The 18591-nt window shown below is 41.9% G+C and overlaps 2 protein-coding genes across 3 annotated transcripts in view; both read left to right on the top strand.

Annotated features, from left to right (window-relative positions):
* Positions 1-2626, top strand: part of PSMD14 (proteasome 26S subunit, non-ATPase 14) — a 106744-nt gene extending 104118 nt beyond the window's left edge. For both annotated transcript variants that reach the window (XM_043995849.1, XM_043995850.1), the window contains one exon: positions 2191-2626. In XM_043995849.1, coding sequence (XP_043851784.1) covers positions 2191-2289 — 99 coding nt within the window. In that variant the 3' untranslated portion in view covers positions 2290-2626. The remainder of the gene's footprint in view (positions 1-2190) is intronic.
* A 5097-nt stretch (positions 2627-7723) lies between these two features.
* TBR1 (T-box brain transcription factor 1) lies at positions 7724-18151 on the top strand. The gene is made up of 6 exons (XM_043996705.1): positions 7724-8697; positions 9305-9459; positions 9839-9960; positions 10632-10790; positions 11944-12005; positions 15483-18151. Exons 1-6 carry the CDS (start codon positions 8006-8008, stop codon positions 16330-16332), a joined length of 2040 nt encoding a protein of 679 aa, XP_043852640.1. The 5' UTR covers positions 7724-8005; the 3' UTR covers positions 16333-18151.
* The last annotated feature ends 440 nt before the right edge of the window (positions 18152-18591 follow it).

Genomic DNA, 18591 nt, shown 5'->3' with positions numbered 1-18591 from the left:
CATAAAGAATACAATTTTAAAGTATTAAAATTTTTGACTGTAAACTAATAATCAAGTTGCTGGGTTTTTTTTTTAAACATCTGTTGAGTAGGTATTTGTGTGATGACTGAAATTAAAATCACATACATACAGATTTAAATGGTTGCCTTTACTCTTGCCCCAAAACAGAGAGAGTAAAAAATAAAGATTGAAATACTTAAAAATATGTAATTCTGTTCAGAAGTAGACAGTCTTGGAAGGGAAATAGACATTTTATTTCCTGTTATTGGGGCAAGGGAAAAATAAAAATCTCACCTATTAGAAGACTTTCCATATTAATGAGACTGTTTTTTAAAGAACATTGATTACTTTTTTTTTTCATGCCATGGAACATGGTTATCATATTGCTGATGTTGGCAGAATCCCGCTATTTCAGATGCAAGACACTAAGCTGTCTTTGCTTTCAGCCATCCTACCATATGCTGTGATCCCATCACATCTCACAAGCTATGTAGGTTTGGGCCAGGACCATTCTTGGATGGGAAATCTCTAAGAAACACCCAGCTGCCACAAGAATGTAGTGTAGATGACTGAGGAGAGGATGTTACCAGTTAGAGCCAGTTATCCCAGTAAAACACTAGGGGCAAAGTTCACCTTTAAATGTAATAAATGAAGATCCCATTATTCCCTAAATATTCTCTTATCCTTAAAAAAGTAGTGGGAAAGATAATTAAATAAGCTTTTCTCATGCCTCCTATTTTCTGTATTTTTGGGTCATGTGTAAAATTGTCTTGCTACATATTTGATATGTAATTTTGTTTTAAAGTTTCCGGTATGCCTCAAATATTGTTACTGATTTTTGTGAGGTTAGGCATTCTTATCTCCAGTTTGTAGATAATTTTCCATAATACTCAGATATTATTTTTGCTGTAGGATATAAAGTATTTTTATTATTTGAGGGCATTTTTCACTTTCCATTGTTTTTGCTGTTAAAATACATTATAACTTCTTTGTAGTTGATTTATTAATGTTGGGTTTTCTTTTCCATTTAGTGGGAAAAGGAAGGAAGTAGCTAATTAAAATAAGTGAAATGAGAAAAATTGGCACTTTTTATGCTCATAAGGATCATCCAAAAGATCTTAGTATTTCAGTTTTGGCCTCTTCTCCATGAGGCAAAAAAAAAAAAAAACCCTCTTACTATTTCTTTTGCAAGCCTGTCTTTCCGCTTCACCTTTTATGCTTTAATTTTCTACAAATGTATTGAACGAAATACAGTAAGTATTGTGGTTTATCCATTTGAAATTGCTGGTTGCATTTTGTGAGAGTTCAGTGGTATGAATAACCTCAGGGTCTTGAACAAACAGCTTACAAAGGCATAGCCAAGTAATTATTCCACATTGCGCAGCTATAAAAAGTTGAGAGTCTTGGGTATTATAGCAACATCTATTAGCATTGTTTTAATTAAAGATTTGTTTATTGTATCCATTACACAACACCTTTTTCAGAGCTTTTTATATTCATTTGTAAAGTGCATTTGACCTGAAACATAATGTTCTTTGCCTACATTCTCTGAGCCATTTTATTTTAAAAATGCAAAAAAGAAATTCTCCCATCCCAGTTTAATTATTTTTTCTAGCAAAAAGAAAAAAATTAGCCAAATGGCCTTATCAATACTTATGTGTGACATTGCTTAAAATTAGTATTTAAATTTTCTCAACTTCAAACAGTAAATTTCAATACAAAAATCTCTTTTTCAAATCAGTGAAAACAAAGCATATTGAACAAGGTTTATTAAAATGATGCTGGATTTCATTGATCCTCCCTTTCTTTAAGCATATCTCTTTTGTATATTGTTCTTAAAAGATTCATTCAGTTACATGTGTGTAACAAGGGGAAAATTCTTTTTCCAAATGAACAAAGAGTATATAGAATTCATTATTGTATATTTCAGCCCAAATTCTAGAGGAGTGTAATGATGGTGATGATATAAATTATTTTACTATCTTGGAAATTGAATTAAACACAATAAATAGTATGAGTTGAAGTTGTAGGCTTTAGGAAATTATATCTTTAGCACGGTTTATCTCAGTTTTTCCATTTACATGATTACCAGTTACTGAAATCTAAGTGTATGAAGATAATTCTTCTTTTCTCTACTGCTGATATAATTTTTTTTGTTGTTTTGTTTTTCCCTTTTTGGTTTGCTTTTAGGACCCAAAGCGTCATTTGGAAGAACATGTGGATGTGCTTATGACCTCAAATATTGTCCAGTGTTTAGCAGCTATGTTGGATACTGTTGTATTCAAATAAAAAAAAAAAAACAGCAGAAAACTCTTAGTGATACTTTCAGTGTATATTCGTCTATTGTTTCTAACGCTCACAATCAGTCGACTGCCGAAGGTGTATTTGGTTAAATGGAAGACATCTGGCATCATTTGCAGTCCAAGAGCAGCACTGTAACACCTTTGGGTCTCTGTTGTGCAATTACTTCTGTTTCTTTAGGTCAGGATCTTTGCAGATTCCAAAGTAGGACAAGAATACATCAAAGTGGACAAATTTCATTAAGTTACCATTTAATATTTCAAGAAATCAGTAGTACATATATATTTTGATTGTTGCTACATAATAAAAATACATTTACAATCTATCTAGTCTCCTGAGGTCTTTTTGGCACTGAGTGGAATTGACAGTATTACATTTGACAACACTCTAGGAAGCTCATACAGATGAGATGTGTTTTCCTTTACATTTTGAAGCTCTTGTAACACATAAAACATCAGTGTGATAACAAAACTTCACAAATGAAAAATGGTTGCCATTAGTTTGCAACTCTCGCATGTAACCCAGAAAAAGAATGTACATTAACATTTTGTTCAACGCATTCAAGAAGAGGTGAAATTCCATGCTGAAGATTTTATTAATGTAACATATATTGTGCTTTCAAGACTTAGCTGAAGGGGACAAGAATTGGGTTTTTGAAGTACTAAGGATTCAAAATGACACTGAGCCCAGAGAGATTCCTACAAATTGACCTTTATAAATTCCAGATCCTCAAGTCAGACACTTGCAGATGAAATCATACTGTCTTCCAAGCATTAAACAATAGTAGAGTGTTACTAAGCTACTGCCCTCCCTCTAAAATAAGCTTCCAATCTGAGGTGGTGATTATTATCATTAAGCATTTTGTTCCTCATTGTGTGCCTAGCACTGGACTGAATACCAAAGCCTTTGGGTAAGTTGCTTAACCAGTTAGTGCCACAATTTGTTCATCTGTCAAATGGGATAATAATTCTTATACTATCTACCAAAAAGCAGTCTGAGTGTTTAGAAGATTAGCATTGAAGTCAGGAGCCTTTATTCAAATCCTACCCTTTATACTTACTAGCTGTGATATCAGGCAAGTCATTTAATCTCTAAGTATCCCAGCTATCTCTAAAGCTATAAATTGGTTAAATTGCCTAAACAGATTGATGGGACTGGGAGTTCCTTACATGGATAAAATTCTAGGTCTGGACAAAAACAAAAATAAAAAAGCCCCAACCTACTTTGTCATAGGGTTATGATAAATCATTTTAAAATCATAAAGCATCATGAAAATAGAAACTCAGAGCTTGGCAAAGGTAGTTCTTAAATAGCTCATTATGTAATGTCTAGGCAAATATTGAACTCTCCCTTCCCAAAAAGTTATTGGTAAAGCTACCAAGTTCCTATAATTCTAGTAAGCCTGACAAGACGGCTTCTTGGATGAGAATGTTTTCTAGTGTTTCAGCAAAGTTAGTTACCATGTTTGAAGTTTAAATTTAGAGAAATTACACCAATAAAGTGTTAGGCTAAAATTGGGAATTTAGACTTTTCTGTGAGTCTTTAGGTAGCCAGGTATGTAACCCAGAATTTAAGTGAAGGCCAACTCAATTTCCAGTATGCCTAAATGATAAGGGGTTTTTTTTGGGGGGGGGGGCTGCTCTTGAATACTTTTGCCCTTGCCTTGCTCTGCTTTCCCAAAGATGATAGAAGATAGACTATTGATTTTTGGTATATGGAGTGGACTGGATCCAATTCTATTATGTAACCTACTTCCTGTTAGGAACTATGGGAAATGGATAGAGTATCAGGATAGTTTGGGTCCTAAAGTGGTGGGTATATTCATACTGAGTGCCTGAATTGAGATGAGGGCCTAATGTAGCACTGACACCTTGGTTTCCATCCTACCTTGTTTGACTTGGGCAAGTACCTTAACCTTTGAACATCATATCTTCATCTGTAAGATCAGGATAATACCTGTAGCGCCTATTTCACAGGATCCAGTGAGATTACATTATTATGTAAAGCTCTTTGTAAACCATAAAAGTGTTACTTTAAATGTCAGCTATTATGGGAATGTAACAGAGAGCAGGTATATAGCACTCAGATTCACAGCATCAGGAAAAAATGGCTGTTTTGCCGTAGCTAGCATAAACCTAAATGTAGAGAATATTCCAGTCTAGTGTGTGTATTTTAAAACACTTTTTTTTCTCAGGTAAAGATATGATAGCTTGTAAGATGACCCAGTGAGTTGGTTTTTTTGGTTTGTTTTCTCAATGGATTAAAGTTGGGAGTACACATAGCTTTAAACTGAATCCTTTATTAAAACATTTTTATCTTTCAGTTTAATCCTTATGGGGTCCAAGAGGTTTGAAAAGCCCTTTCCCAATCTCCTGGTTTTTATATTTCCCTGTCTTTTAACCACCCAGGTCTTCTTTGCTGATCTTACCTCCAGCACTCACTCCCCAGCGTTCCCAAGCACAGACCTTAATAAATTCATAGTAAATCAGAACTCTGGTTTTCCTTGTAGACAGTTTTGAATTCAGGTTACCCAAACTCTTAGTTCAAAGCACTTTCCCTCCTGAAGCTGCTGCTAAATTAGAGGGGCCTTCTGACAAATACCTGTTCCAGTAATGCAAAGAAGTTTCATCTAACAGAATAAACTACAGTGTGTATACACACCTTTCTTACTAAGGAAAACACTACCTCCAGTGTCTTGAATTTTCTTCTTGTATATAATTCTTAGAAAAACCTTTATTATGTAAACCAAGTTAAAAGAACCAAGTTTGGTGCTGGTAACTACAAAGCAGAGAAAACAAATTTATCTTTGTATCCATTTAATTAAGACAGTTTCAGGAGTGCTGGTGCTCCTTCCCCAGCCTCACACCTCACACTGTTTTTCCTTCAGCCTTCAAAATCACCAAACTCTGGAGAATGTTCCAATTGGAGTACAGAGGAAGGTCATTTCTGCATTTAGAATTGGAAGGAATCTTATGTACCTAGTCTAGACTAGTTCTCTACAGATCTAGAAACCTAGATTTGTCCCAGGTAAAAGAAAACTGAGATTTTAACCTGCTGCCATCTGACTTCCAAATCCAATATTATTTCTACCTGTAGACTTTTCAGCTTTAGTTCTCTGTGGCTTTCTCTCCCCTCTCCTCCCATGTGTTTTCTTTTCCATGAAAGGCAGCCAAGGGAATCGTGACTCTAAAAGGCCTATGGAAATAAAGGAGAGGACACTCATCATCCTCTCTTGCTGGATTTAAATTCCTAACATCTCAGAAAGACTAAGGTACTGGCATGAAACAAGCCAGATCAGATGTTTCACTTTTACTTCTTGGAGGAGAAGCTTTGCCGCATTTTTCCCCCTGTAGAAAATTCTCTCCTGTGATTTATATAGTCTTGGAATGCATGAGCAGACCTCGAGTGTGTTCGACTTCCCCCCAACTCCCCACCCTTTGGCTTGCAGTCCTAGGCCCCAGTTGGTAGCCTTTGCAGCCCATGGCCCTCCCCAATACATACTTAACCCGGGGCCTAAGGTGTTGTAAATTGACCACCTTGAGAAGACTAGATTTTAACCGTTGTACCCAGAGCTTGTAAAGTTAAGAAACCTGGTTGACCCCTCCCCTTATATCACTACCATTCCAACGCTACAACTCTGGTCTCCTAGTTATGGCTGATCCTGGCCACCAAGGAGGTGTTGCTCCTGCAAAGCTGAACTCACCCTGCCTGCGGAACAGGAGTTCTGGGGAGACAGCTTGGCTGAGCTACCTTCTCCCTCCCCGAAACACTGGCAGGCAAGAAGGGAGTACCCCCTCCCCTCCCACCGCCAGGAAGCCTGCCAGGCGCTGTTTCGTTACCCATCCCCGGCCTAGCTTCCCTCCCTCTGCCCAGGTGGGTGACTCCTCCTCGCCGGCTGAGTGCAGGGGGGAAGCCCGCTCTGTCTCAGCCACCGCGCTGCAGTCTGCAGAACAATGAGGTGGAGTGAAGAGAGGAGGAAAAAGGGTGGGAGGTGCGCGCACATTGCGCCGGCTCCCAGGGCACTGGCGCACCTGCTGGTGGACAGAGCTGAGCGTCCACCCGAGGGAGAGTTCACAGACCTGTCTGGGCTGAACCTCGATGTTCAGGTTGCGGCTCCTCCTCTCTCTTTTCACTCACCGCACACAGCCTGGCGGAGAAGGCAGCAGGAGGGCGGGGTTGAGGGTGCACCCTACAGTGGGGAAGCAGGTTTGATCAAACACTCTCCTCTCCCGCTATGCCCGCTTCCCCGGAGCCAGAGTGTGCAGGGCGTCTTTTATCTAGCTATGTCAGTGATCTTGGGATAATCTTACCACCACCCCACACACACACTCTCTACATACCGAGGTCGCTTCAGGCCTTGTTCTAATTATTATTATTATTATTTTTTAAAAACTCCTTTAAATCAGGGGTTTCTTCCCCTCCTTTTAAAATTTAGACCTGGGTTAATTTTCTCTCTTGATCTAATTCTCCCCCACCCCCGGCCGCCTCTTAGTAGTGATCAGAGTTTTGACACTACTTCCATTTTGTGTCTACCAAAACCACTGCTTCTGACAATTGTATTTACAAAGGGAACCATCCCTTCTTCCTGGCGTTGCTTCTGATCCAGTGGCCACGCCAGGGGACCTCCAATGGTAAGAAATGCAGAAGCCTGAACATCACATCAGTTAGATGCTCCTCAGATAATCTGCATTCAAGCACGCAGATAAAATATTTATTTACTAAAGAACCCGTAAACATCACTGCAAATACATTAAGGCATTTCAGCTCCACAGCTTATTATTATTTCAAAACCTAAAAATGAGATCATATATTGTCACTGTATCTGTAGTCAACCAAGAAACGAAACCTTCCCGAAGTGGGTGGGTTGGTTACTGTCGTTGCCCACTCTGTCCCCTCCCACATTACACTCACTCTCTTCCACCACGACCACTCCGAGCAGCGGCTATTCTTGAAGAGAAGTGGGGGGGGGAGTATAATGAAGGGGGAGGCATAAGACACATATGACCCATTCACAAAGGGCTAACTCAGGTATTGTGTACTTTTGTATTCGCTGGAAAAGACAAATTCTGGAACTTTTACAGGGTTAGTTGAGGCCACCGGCTCGTGGTTTGTATACTTTGCACTTTGAAAATGGTTACATTCAACTGAATATTTGGCTCATTCAAAACTGAAAAGTCTCCCAACATCGAATCCCCTCCCCCGTCCCTCCACCCAAAAGAAGGGAGGGGGTTGGAAAATGTTTAGTAAATGGCAAGTCTTTTGAATTTTCCTAACGCAGTGGTCACAAAGCTTAAAGGTGACACAACAATGATCACGTAGAACCAACACACACTTCCCCCCCCCCCCATTGCCCACAATAAAATCATCTCCTTCAAATTGCCATGATCATCGCGACCAGGAGCCAGGTGATTATCCTAATTAATGTCTATCTAATTAAATTACTGTCAGCAGTTAACCAATGGCAGGAGCCGTTTCATCGGCTGCACAGGCAGCAAGATCAAAAGTGAGCCTTTTCTGATTGCTGCATAGTGTCAATTGGCCAATCTCTTCTCCCAGGGAAAAAAAAAAGTAAATCAAACCTTTGAGAAGCATTTGCTGGTTGAAGTGCTTTCCGTCTAGTGAGGGGGTCTGTGGATTTCTAGTTTATGATAAATAGCACTTTAAAAACCAGGGAAGGGAGGGCGATTGCTCTGGTTCTAGAGCTATGCAGCTGGAGCACTGTCTTTCTCCTTCTATCATGCTCTCCAAGAAATTTCTCAATGTGAGCAGCAGTTACCCACATTCAGGCGGATCTGAGCTTGTCTTGCATGATCATCCCATTATCTCGACCACTGACAACCTGGAGAGAAGTTCACCTTTGAAAAAAATTACCAGGGGGATGACGAATCAGTCAGATACAGACAATTTTCCTGACTCCAAGGACTCACCAGGGGACGTCCAGAGAAGTAAACTCTCTCCTGTCTTGGACGGGGTCTCTGAGCTTCGTCACAGTTTCGATGGATCTGCTGCAGATCGCTATCTCCTCTCTCAGTCCAGCCAGCCCCAGTCCGCTGCCACTGCTCCCAGTACCATGTTCCCTTACCCCAGCCAGCATGGACCCGCTCACCCTGCCTTCTCTATCGGCAGCCCCAGTCGCTACATGGCACACCACCCCGTGATCACCAATGGAGCTTACAACAGTCTCCTGTCCAATTCTTCGCCACAGGGCTATCCAGCGGCGGGTTATCCTTACCCTCAACAGTATGGGCACTCTTATCAAGGGGCGCCTTTCTATCAGTTCTCCTCTACTCAACCCGGACTGGTGCCCGGCAAAGCTCAGGTCTACTTGTGCAACAGACCACTCTGGCTGAAATTTCATCGACATCAAACAGAGATGATCATCACCAAACAAGGAAGGTAAAAGCTACATTCGTTGCTGCTGCTACTGTCACTGCCGCTGCTGCTCTTACAGACGCTGCCTGCTGGGCAAGCGGACAGTCCGCAGAGTGGTGGCGTCTGAGGCAGCGAGGGTCGGGAGGGGGGGATCGAAATCCGAGGGGTATGCACCCCGATTTTCCTAATTTTTTTAAAATAGAGGAATCTATGTGTGTGATGGGGTGACAACCCTGAGGGCAAAGGTGAGATTTATAACAAAGATCTGACACGCCAGGGTGGAAGATGGGAAAGGGCCGTTTGGGCACCGGCACCTGGAGAAGGATGCATTCTTCCAGGGATCCCTCCTTGCCTCTCTCTCCTCCGGGAGAGAGGAAAGGGCTGCCGCTCCTGCCACTCCAACCCACCTCATTCCCCTTATATTCCGCGGGTCCCTTACGATTTTTTTTCCTCTTTCTCGTCGCTCTTTCTTTAACCCGGCAGCTATGCTGCCATAGCAAGTTTTGACTTTACTTCTGGGGCATTGCTTAGGGTTTTTTTTTTTTGCTTGTTTTGTATAACATCTTTAACATTAATATTTCTTTCTTCTGCTATCTTCTTCCTTTTCCCTCCCTCCTTTTAATTTAAATAGGCGCATGTTTCCTTTTTTAAGTTTTAACATTTCTGGTCTGGATCCCACGGCTCATTACAATATTTTTGTGGATGTAATTTTGGCGGACCCCAATCACTGGAGATTTCAAGGAGGGAAATGGGTTCCTTGCGGCAAAGCGGACACCAATGTACAAGGCAAGTTCTTCCAATTAACACTTTTTTCTGACACATATTTAGGTGAGAATGATTAATTAAAGCCTTTGTGGACTGGCTCGAGAGACTTTAAAAACGATTGGCCGATTTTTTTTTTGAAAGAAAAGGAGACGAGGAAAGGGGGGACAGAGGAAAGAGGGAGAATAGATCATGCAAAAGCTATTTTAATCATTTACAGCTAATAAAAAGAAGAGTGCTACCTGAAAATACCCATCTAATATGACTTACTGACTCAAGGTGTGTGTGTGTGTGTGTGTGTGTGTGTGTGTGTGTGTGCTTATGTATGTATGTATGTATGTTCTTGACCACGGTGGCAGGGAATGGAGGTGTGCATGAGTAAGCAATGTGTTTGTTTCTCTAGGAAACCGGGTCTATATGCATCCCGATTCCCCCAATACAGGGGCTCATTGGATGCGCCAAGAAATCTCTTTTGGGAAATTAAAACTTACTAACAACAAAGGAGCTTCAAACAACAATGGCCAGGTCAGTGAAACACGCACGCACACGCACACGCACGCACACACACACACACACACACACACACACATCTCGCACATTATAATCCCTACTCTCCCGGCTCCCTAAGCTCTTAAAAATCAACTACCAGAAAGAAAAATAAATAGTGCTACCTAATTCATAAACTAAATTATCTCTTCCCTACCCCCACCTCTGCCTAGAATCGGAACACTTTTTCCTCCTTTGTGGAAAGATAAGGATTTGATGGTTTTCTGTCTTTTAAAATTGAATTTCAATGAAATGAACAAAGAAACATGGATAAATCCTTCCTTTCTTACCCTACATGCTCCCATCTACCTAAATAAATTGATTTTTGAAAGGAGAACCTGATTTTTGCAGGTTGAGTAAATGTCTGATCATCCTTGGGGGCAAGGGTTGGGGAGAGGAAAAGAAGAGGGCCTGAGGGTTGGGTGGTTGGGGTCACAGTTTCCTGAGGGTAACCTAGTCGGATCTCTTCTGACAGACGCGAGATGGTGAGGTCTTACCCCTAGTTACCAGACTAGCGACGAGAGGCAAGTCCTGCAAAATATATAATCTGCTCCATACAACATACACGCGCGCACACGCACACACTCACATAACAGGCACAATGTTTTAACTTGCCGCTGGGTCTCTCCCCTTTTCTCTCCGCTCGACAGATGGTGGTTTTACAGTCTTTGCACAAGTACCAGCCCCGCTTGCATGTGGTGGAAGTGAACGAAGATGGCACAGAGGATACCAACCAGCCAGGGAGGGTCCAGACTTTCACCTTCCCAGAGACACAGTTCATAGCAGTCACCGCCTACCAAAACACAGATGTAACTGGGCTTGTACATTCTACTTGATGCAGGCATCACCCCCGGCTCCGGCAGCAGCAGCAGCAGCAGCAGCAGCAGCCGCCGCCGCCACTGCGTTTAGCTATAGCAGGAGAGGCCGGATGTGCGCCCTCCAAAAATTGCAGGCAGGAGGGGAATACGATTGTTTATTGCCTCTGACTTCGGGGACCCGTGTTGGTACTTAGGTTGCATACAGGCTTTTTAGCGGCCTTAATTCGGATAGTTAGAATTTTGTCTGTAAACAAGAACAGATTAAAAAGCTGTTCCCTCAATTTCCCTCCCTTTGCAAAACAAGCAGATTCACACCCCCCCCCGCCCCCCTGCATTTTCATTCTTGGCAAGCGCCATCGTTATCACAGAAAATCAAAACGCCTTTGAAACCGTTTCCTAGGTGGGCCGGACTGATGGCTAAATAGAACAAAAATCACCACCCTGGGGGACTAAGGAAACATGCAATACGTGCATACATACATACACAAAGTCATGTGAAAACTATATTAAGCATGTTATTAAGGGAGGGAATATTCAGAAGGGAATCAGCGCCACTGGTCAATCCAACAATTTTAAAGCAAGTTTTTGAAAACTGGCAATAGCTGCTGTTGTCTGGGTTGGGGGTGATGGTGCTTTTTAAATGTACTGAAACTTTTATTTTGTTAGTAGGTACTTTCATTTAAGTGAAACTTGGATTTAATGTGTAAGATGAATTCTCTCTGATCGTACAACTGCTATACCAAACTCATCACACAGCCTTTTAAAATGTCGCGAAAAGTTTTCAAATATTCAACATCTGGTCATAAATTCAATCTCTCTGGAAATACTTTTGTCTGAACAAGTATATTGCTTTTAAGCATTTGTTTTATATATGTGTATGTATATATACATATATGTTTTAAATGTTATAAACGTAGAGTAGAAATGAATTTTAAAACATTCATTTAATTTCGGCCTTTCGTTAAAGTGTAGTTATTACTAATTTAAACTTTCCCTTTCCCATTACTTTCCTTACTCCAGGTGTTTAAATAGGGGAAGCCGTGAGTCTAATGAAATTGTCCTTGTAATAATTGACTGACTATTCATTCTTGAAAGTACAATTTCTTTTGGCTTGTCAATTAAATATTGATCTTTTTCTCCTCAGATTACGCAATTGAAAATAGATCACAACCCCTTCGCAAAGGGCTTTCGGGATAACTATGACACGTAAGTAAATTTGCTTCTCTGTTACTTCAGTTTTCGGGGTCTCACTAATAAATGCAATGCCTATCAGTTTATAAAATTGTAGAATTGTCTAATAGAATGCTTTCAGGCGCTGAATTGTGTGAGGACGAGGTTGTAGCAGTGTTTTGGTTTTGTTTGTTGTTTTTTTTTTTTCGTTCCTCTCCCTCTTTTGTTTGTCCTCTCCATCTTTGCAAAGGCTTTCTTAAATTGGTTATATTTTGGTATGGTCCAGGTGTTTTGAGTTTCTATCTATCTTTAGCTTTTGTCTGAATTGAGATGTTGTTCAGTTGTTGCTGGGACTTTGGCTTGGTTGGCGGAAGATAGCTTTGCCTCTGGTTGCAGTTCTGTTGTGTGTGTGGCTGCAGATGCTTAGCTCAGATTGTCTATATCTGAAGCCTGTTCGGGATTCTGTCCGAAACTGCACGTTGCTTGGCAGTTGTGAGAGTTTTATTGGCATATGTGACATATTATTTACCCACTTTCAAGTTTCCTGTAATAGCATTTCCTGTGCATTATTGTGGACTAAATAAAAATGTGTGGCAGTCTACAGCTAATGTGATGAACTGCTTGCTTTAGCAGTTTTGAGTTTGGGGAAAGATGTGAAGCGGTGTTTGGTGCACATTTAAATAGCGTCAAAAGGAAATATTTTTCCCCCTAAATTTTTACTTTCTGGATGTGACTTAAAAACTTGTGCTTGTTCTTTTCCCTTCTCTTTCCCCCTTGTCTTATTTAATTTTTCCTTCTTTGAGGTCAAAATTTCAGTTTAAACTAAGTTCTTTCAAAGCTCATTCTCTATCGGAGCATTAGTGTAGGGGACCAGGCTTCGTGGCTCAGGGTTTGGATAGTGGTGGATAATGAGTTCTAAATCTAGATTTCAAAGAAGTGTGGGGATTCCCCCTATTTTTTTCCTTGACCATATAAGGGAAAGACACAAGTCTTAATTAGATGGCTTGCTCTCAGTGCCTGGGACACTGCCACGAAGTTGTAGCCTCCCTCTGCGTAGGATCAGATTAAATTTGCAGGGAAAAGAGAAACAGGGCTGCGGCTTCATTTCCAGCTTCGGGCAGATGCCATCATTCCTTAAACCCCTAAACCCAATCTGTACTCGAACTGCTTCTGCCATGAGAAGCAGTTTAGGAAACCGTGGGCCTAGATGAGGGTGACTGATAGTGATCCATATTGCTTCATCTTCTCCTTTTAAAAAGCCCAGCAGAAGTATTATTCTTCCATCATAAATATTATTCTAAAGGAAATATACTCCCCCTATTCTTGCCCTTTCGAAAAGGGGCGTCATGGGACAGTGTTTGCAAAGGGTTTTATCTAAAGTATAGGTAAATCCAGAATATGCTGGTGACCAGGGATATTAGAGGAGAAACCTTTAGAATCCCAACTTTTAAATTTTTATTATTAAAATCTGTTCGAATACATTTAGTATTCCAAAAGGGCGCAGGATTCCCAAGGGGTTCAGACCTAGTTAAACTGTCAGTGGGTGGTTGAACTAACTTTTGGCAACACTGTTTCTGTATCTCAGTTAATAGAGAAGATAGACAGAGTTGCTTACTTTTGTTCCTTTCCAGTCCCCCCCCTATTTCTAATTCTGAAATACAACTAGATTTCAGGACAGAGATTACATATTTTGAGTATCCAGAGCAGAGGAGCCCTTTTATCTCTTAATGCTCCCTCCCCTCCTCAAGTCCTAATGGGCTAAATGTTGCAAATATCTATTTTAAAAAAAAACTTGCTCTTGATTTCATCGTTCTTTTCCCCACTTTGATTTTTAAATCAGTTGATGTTTACTATGAAAAAGTATTTTTCACAACTATACAATTTTCCCTAAGTAAAAAGGAAACACTGCTTTCCTCCCTTCCTCCTCCACTGAAATCGAATTCTGGATATTCCCTCGAATTATTTATTGTTTTTTGAAGGCAGAGCTCTGAAAAAAAATCAGATTTCAACTTTGTTGCTATCTTTGGAGCATTCAGCAAGATATTTTGTAATCAATAAGATCCTCTCCCCCAAATGGGGCTGAGATATGAAAGAACTGTTATTCTCCTTTCACTACCCCACCCCCCAGTTGCTTTAAAGACTAATTGATGAGCATTTTAGGGTTCCTGCATTAGTTAACTGAAAGTGGAGGATTTTTTGTTGATCTGTAGGTAGATACATTCCTATTCATCTAACAGCCTTTTCCTCACTCAAATAATCTCTAATGAGTTTCTATTAGCCCAGAGGCCTGGGTTTATTCTCTAATGAAAGTCATTCATGCCACTGTATACCAGCACAGCAGCTGCCAATGACCCAAGCCTACCAGTTAAAGCCTTTTGGGATTGCCTGGGGATAGTTGGATAGCAAAAGGTTTCAGCCTCTATTTTTTGACAGCCATACTCAAGGCTCCTAACTGTGTGAGATGGAGGGCCATGAAGAAGAATGTGATGGACGAGGGAAACATTCTTCTTTGTAAAAACTTTAAAATCTTTCCCTTTCATAGTTTCATCATTCTTTCAGCCACTAAGGATTCCTTTTGGTTTGTTTTGGTGGGTGTGGAGAGTAAAGAGAAAACAATAGAATACTAGAGAGTGCCTCCAAAATAATCTAAACGCTCATCTCTTACTCTGGAGGTTGGTTGGGGGCTTTTCCTTCAAAAATCCCTACTAGAGGCACACACATTTATATTTCTTATATCATTTATACAAGAAAATGAAGAGAAGAAAGTATGGATGACTTTTTGAGAAGAAGGTATGGATGACATTGAAAATAAAAGAGAGGGTGGAAGGAGAGTGGTTTATAGAGAGAGAGAGAGAGAGAGAGAGAGAGAGAGAGAGAGAGAGAGAGAGAGAGAGAGAGAGAGAGAGAGGAAGAGGTAGAGAGAAGGGAGAGTCTTTGTTTAAAATCTCTCTCGAAAACCATACAGGAAGTAGCCCCAGAGTGTAGAAACCCCCTGACCACACAGAGAAGGCCTGTTAATCTCCAGTCAGCCTGGTTGTGTGAATAGGCATAAATATGTTTTGACCAAGCAAAGGGTGAGAGATCTTCAATTAGCTTCCTCTGCCCTTGAACTGCATATTTTGGGAAGGACCGTGTTCCGTGACAAAGAGACGGAGAGAATGGAGAAGAGGTAGTCTTCATTTTGTACCCCCGTGCCTTCCTTATGCCCACGCACACAGACCTTTCCCCTTCCTTTTGGGTCAGTATTTCCTGGGATGGGGATGAAGGGATAGGTGCCCTCCCCTGCCCTTCTCACCTCCACTCCATGTCTCCATAGAGCGTGGCTTCTTGAGATTGGGCATGGCCACAGGAGGGATGTATACTTATTGGGGGAAGGGGGAGGAAGTTAAGGGCGGGGGTCAGAGTTCCTTCTCTTTCCCTGACCCTGGGGCCCCCTTTCTCCTCTTCCTCCTCTTCTTCTACGGACACTGCGTGCCATTCCTCCCGTTTCTTTCTGTCTCTCCCTCCTGATAGGATCTACACGGGCTGTGATATGGACCGCCTGACCCCTTCGCCCAACGACTCTCCCCGCTCGCAGATAGTGCCAGGAGCCCGCTATGCCATGGCCGGCTCTTTCCTGCAGGACCAGTTCGTAAGCAACTACGCCAAGGCGCGCTTCCACCCGGGGGCCGGGGCCGGCCCAGGCCCAGGCACAGATCGCAGCGTGCCGCATACCAATGGGCTCCTGTCGCCCCAGCAGGCCGAGGACCCCGGGGCCCCGTCACCCCAGCGCTGGTTTGTCACGCCAGCTAACAACCGTCTGGACTTCGCCGCCTCGGCCTACGACACGGCCACTGACTTCGCAGGAAACGCAGCCACCTTGCTCTCGTATGCGGCGGCGGGCGTCAAGGCTCTCCCACTTCAGGCTGCAGGTTGCACGGGCCGGCCCCTGGGCTACTACGCTGACCCGTCGGGCTGGGGGGCCCGCAGCCCCCCGCAGTACTGCAGCAAGTCCAGCTCCATGCTCTCGTGTTGGCCTAACAGCGCAGCGGCGGCCGCCCGCATGGCCAGCAGCAACCCCTACCTAGGCGAGGAGGCGGAGAGCCTGGCTACGGAGCGCTCCCCTTTGCCCCCGGGCTCCGAGGACTCCAAGCCCAAAGACTTGTCCGACTCCAGCTGGATCGAAACCCCGTCGTCCATTAAGTCCATCGACTCCACTGATTCTGGGATTTACGAGCAAGCCAAGCGGAGGCGTATCTCGCCATCTGACACGCCGGTGTCCGAGAGCTCCTCTCCCCTCAAGAGCGAAGTGTTGACCCAAAGGGACTGTGAGAAGAACTGCGCCAAGGACATAGGCTACTACGGATTCTACTCTCACAGCTAGACTTGCATCCGGCAGCACCGCCTAGGCCCCGCTACAAGCCCCAAGACTCCCTTTCATCTCCCCCCAAGGCCAGACCCCGACACAACTTTCTTCTTCCCTTTTCATCTCCACTCACTACAACCCCACTTTCCTCATTTTGTGCATTTTCTTTGGGCCCCTCCATTGCCGTCTTCAGTGAATAAATACAGGTCTCCGAGTGTGTTTTTAACCTTCCCCCCCTCCACCCACAACACTCCCCGCCCCGCCCCCCCCCCCACAACCTCTGCAGTTAGCGCACTGATCTTCAACTTTAGGTGTAAACCTTTGGCCCCTTTAAATGTCCCGGCCTTTCTTCCCTTTCATGAAGTTGTCTTTATCTAAGTTTCTACCCTACCTTCCCTTCTCTCTTCTCCCCTTCTTTGACCCAGTGCTCGTTTTGTTTAGTTTTGTTTTTCCCTTTCCTTGTAATGAAATCCTTAACCTTTGGGAGATCTGGACAGTCCTTGGTTTTGCCAGGCAAAAGCCAAGCAATGCTATAGTAATGCAGCAATTCCAATCCTTTCCACACCTTTCCCCCCAACCCTTACCCTCATTAAGAAGTAGGACGCCTGACTCTAGAACCTGGAGCCCATACAGCGCTTCCTTCCTTATCCATGAATGGATGGATGGATGGTAGGGATGTTAATAATTTTAGTGGAACAAAGCCTGTGAAATGTCTGTACATAGTGTTAATTTATTGTAACGAATGGCTAGTTTTTATTCTTATTGTGAAGGCACAAAACCAGTTCATGCTTAACTCCATTTATCTATCTATTTATTTATTTATTTTCCTTGAGAGATGGTTAACTATATTCTAGAGGCTCTGGTAATGTATAATGGCCAGCAGCTGTGGCAATGAGTAATGGGTTTCTCACTTCTCTGCAATCCCTCGCATGGAATAATTTACTCTGTGCCCTAAGTGCACACAGCTAAGGAGTACCTACCCACCCTAACTCCTATAAAGAATGGGAATCTGTTTTATAGGAAAGTTAATTAAATGGCATGATGCCTCCAAAAAGCAAAGTTAACTGAATTTGTAAGGTTTTTTTTTTCCACTTCCTAAATCGAATAGCTCGACATCAGCAATATTATTTTGCCTTATTTGTTTTTCCCAAAGTGCCAAATCCATTACTGGTCTGTGCAGGTGCCAAATATGCTGACAAACTGTTTCCGAATTTCTCTTCAGTTTTCTCCCTCTTTATATGCTGTAAATCTTTGTAATGAATACTCTAAAACGATATAGATGATTGAATTGTTGGTAACTATAGTGTAGTCCAGTGAAGATGAATCGTGTGAGTTGTATATTTTACTGCATTTTAGTTTTGAAAATGATTTTTTTCCTCTAACCTAGAAAACAGCTGAAATCTGACTTCCTTGGAAAAACACTAGCATTGGTGCGAGTAAGACTGATTTTTTTTTCCTCTTGTAAGTCTTGTTACATTTGATAAGGAACATTAATCCCCCTGGAAGTAGATTAGTAGGATTTCGAATGTTGTGTAGCAAACTTATACAATTTTTTTTTGGTATTTTAAATTATAACGTGAAATATGCATAATAATACACAATATTCAATCTAGATTCCAGTCCATGGGGGGGATTTTCCTAATAGCAATTCAGGGTTTAAACGTGTGTATATTTTTGACTCTTCTGTAAATCTAATGTTGTGATTTTTATATTTGTTATGTTTTGTCTGTGAACTGAATAATTTATACAAGTACAAGCTCCACTGAGAAATGTTTTGTTTTTTGCTCGTTTGTATCGTCTGTGTATAACAAGTAAAATAAATCTGCTAAAACTTTAACATGGTGTTTTAAAGCAGTTTACCGTTTGAGGAAAATTATTTTACTATAGGTGATTTATTTTAAATGATTGGGCGAAACCTCAACCAGCCATGGGACATCTAGTTGTAACGTGAGCTGTCTGTTTCCCCCTCCCCCAGGACCAATCACTACTCAGTCTCCCTTATCCTTTTTATTTGCAAATATATTATTACAAACTTCTCATCTTTTTCTTTACTCTTTTTCTTTTCAGAAAAGAGTATGTCTTCCCGCGCCCCCCTCCCCATCTTTTCAAACTGGCGCTCACAGAAATTCTGAGACAAAGCAAGCAGAAGGAGACGTTTTAAAATCAGGGGTTTACTTTAAAATTCAGAGAGGAAAAGGGAAGAAGTGATGAGAATGGGCTGGAGTATGCGTGTGTATGTACGTATGTATGTATGCATGCATGCATATGTGTATATAG

This window comes from Dromiciops gliroides, chromosome 3 (genome assembly GCF_019393635.1).
Source record: "Dromiciops gliroides isolate mDroGli1 chromosome 3, mDroGli1.pri, whole genome shotgun sequence".
Classification (NCBI taxonomy): Eukaryota; Metazoa; Chordata; class Mammalia; order Microbiotheria; family Microbiotheriidae; genus Dromiciops; species Dromiciops gliroides.
Note: the sequence above shows the minus strand (reverse complement) of the source record. Positions and strands in the feature narration are given on the sequence as shown.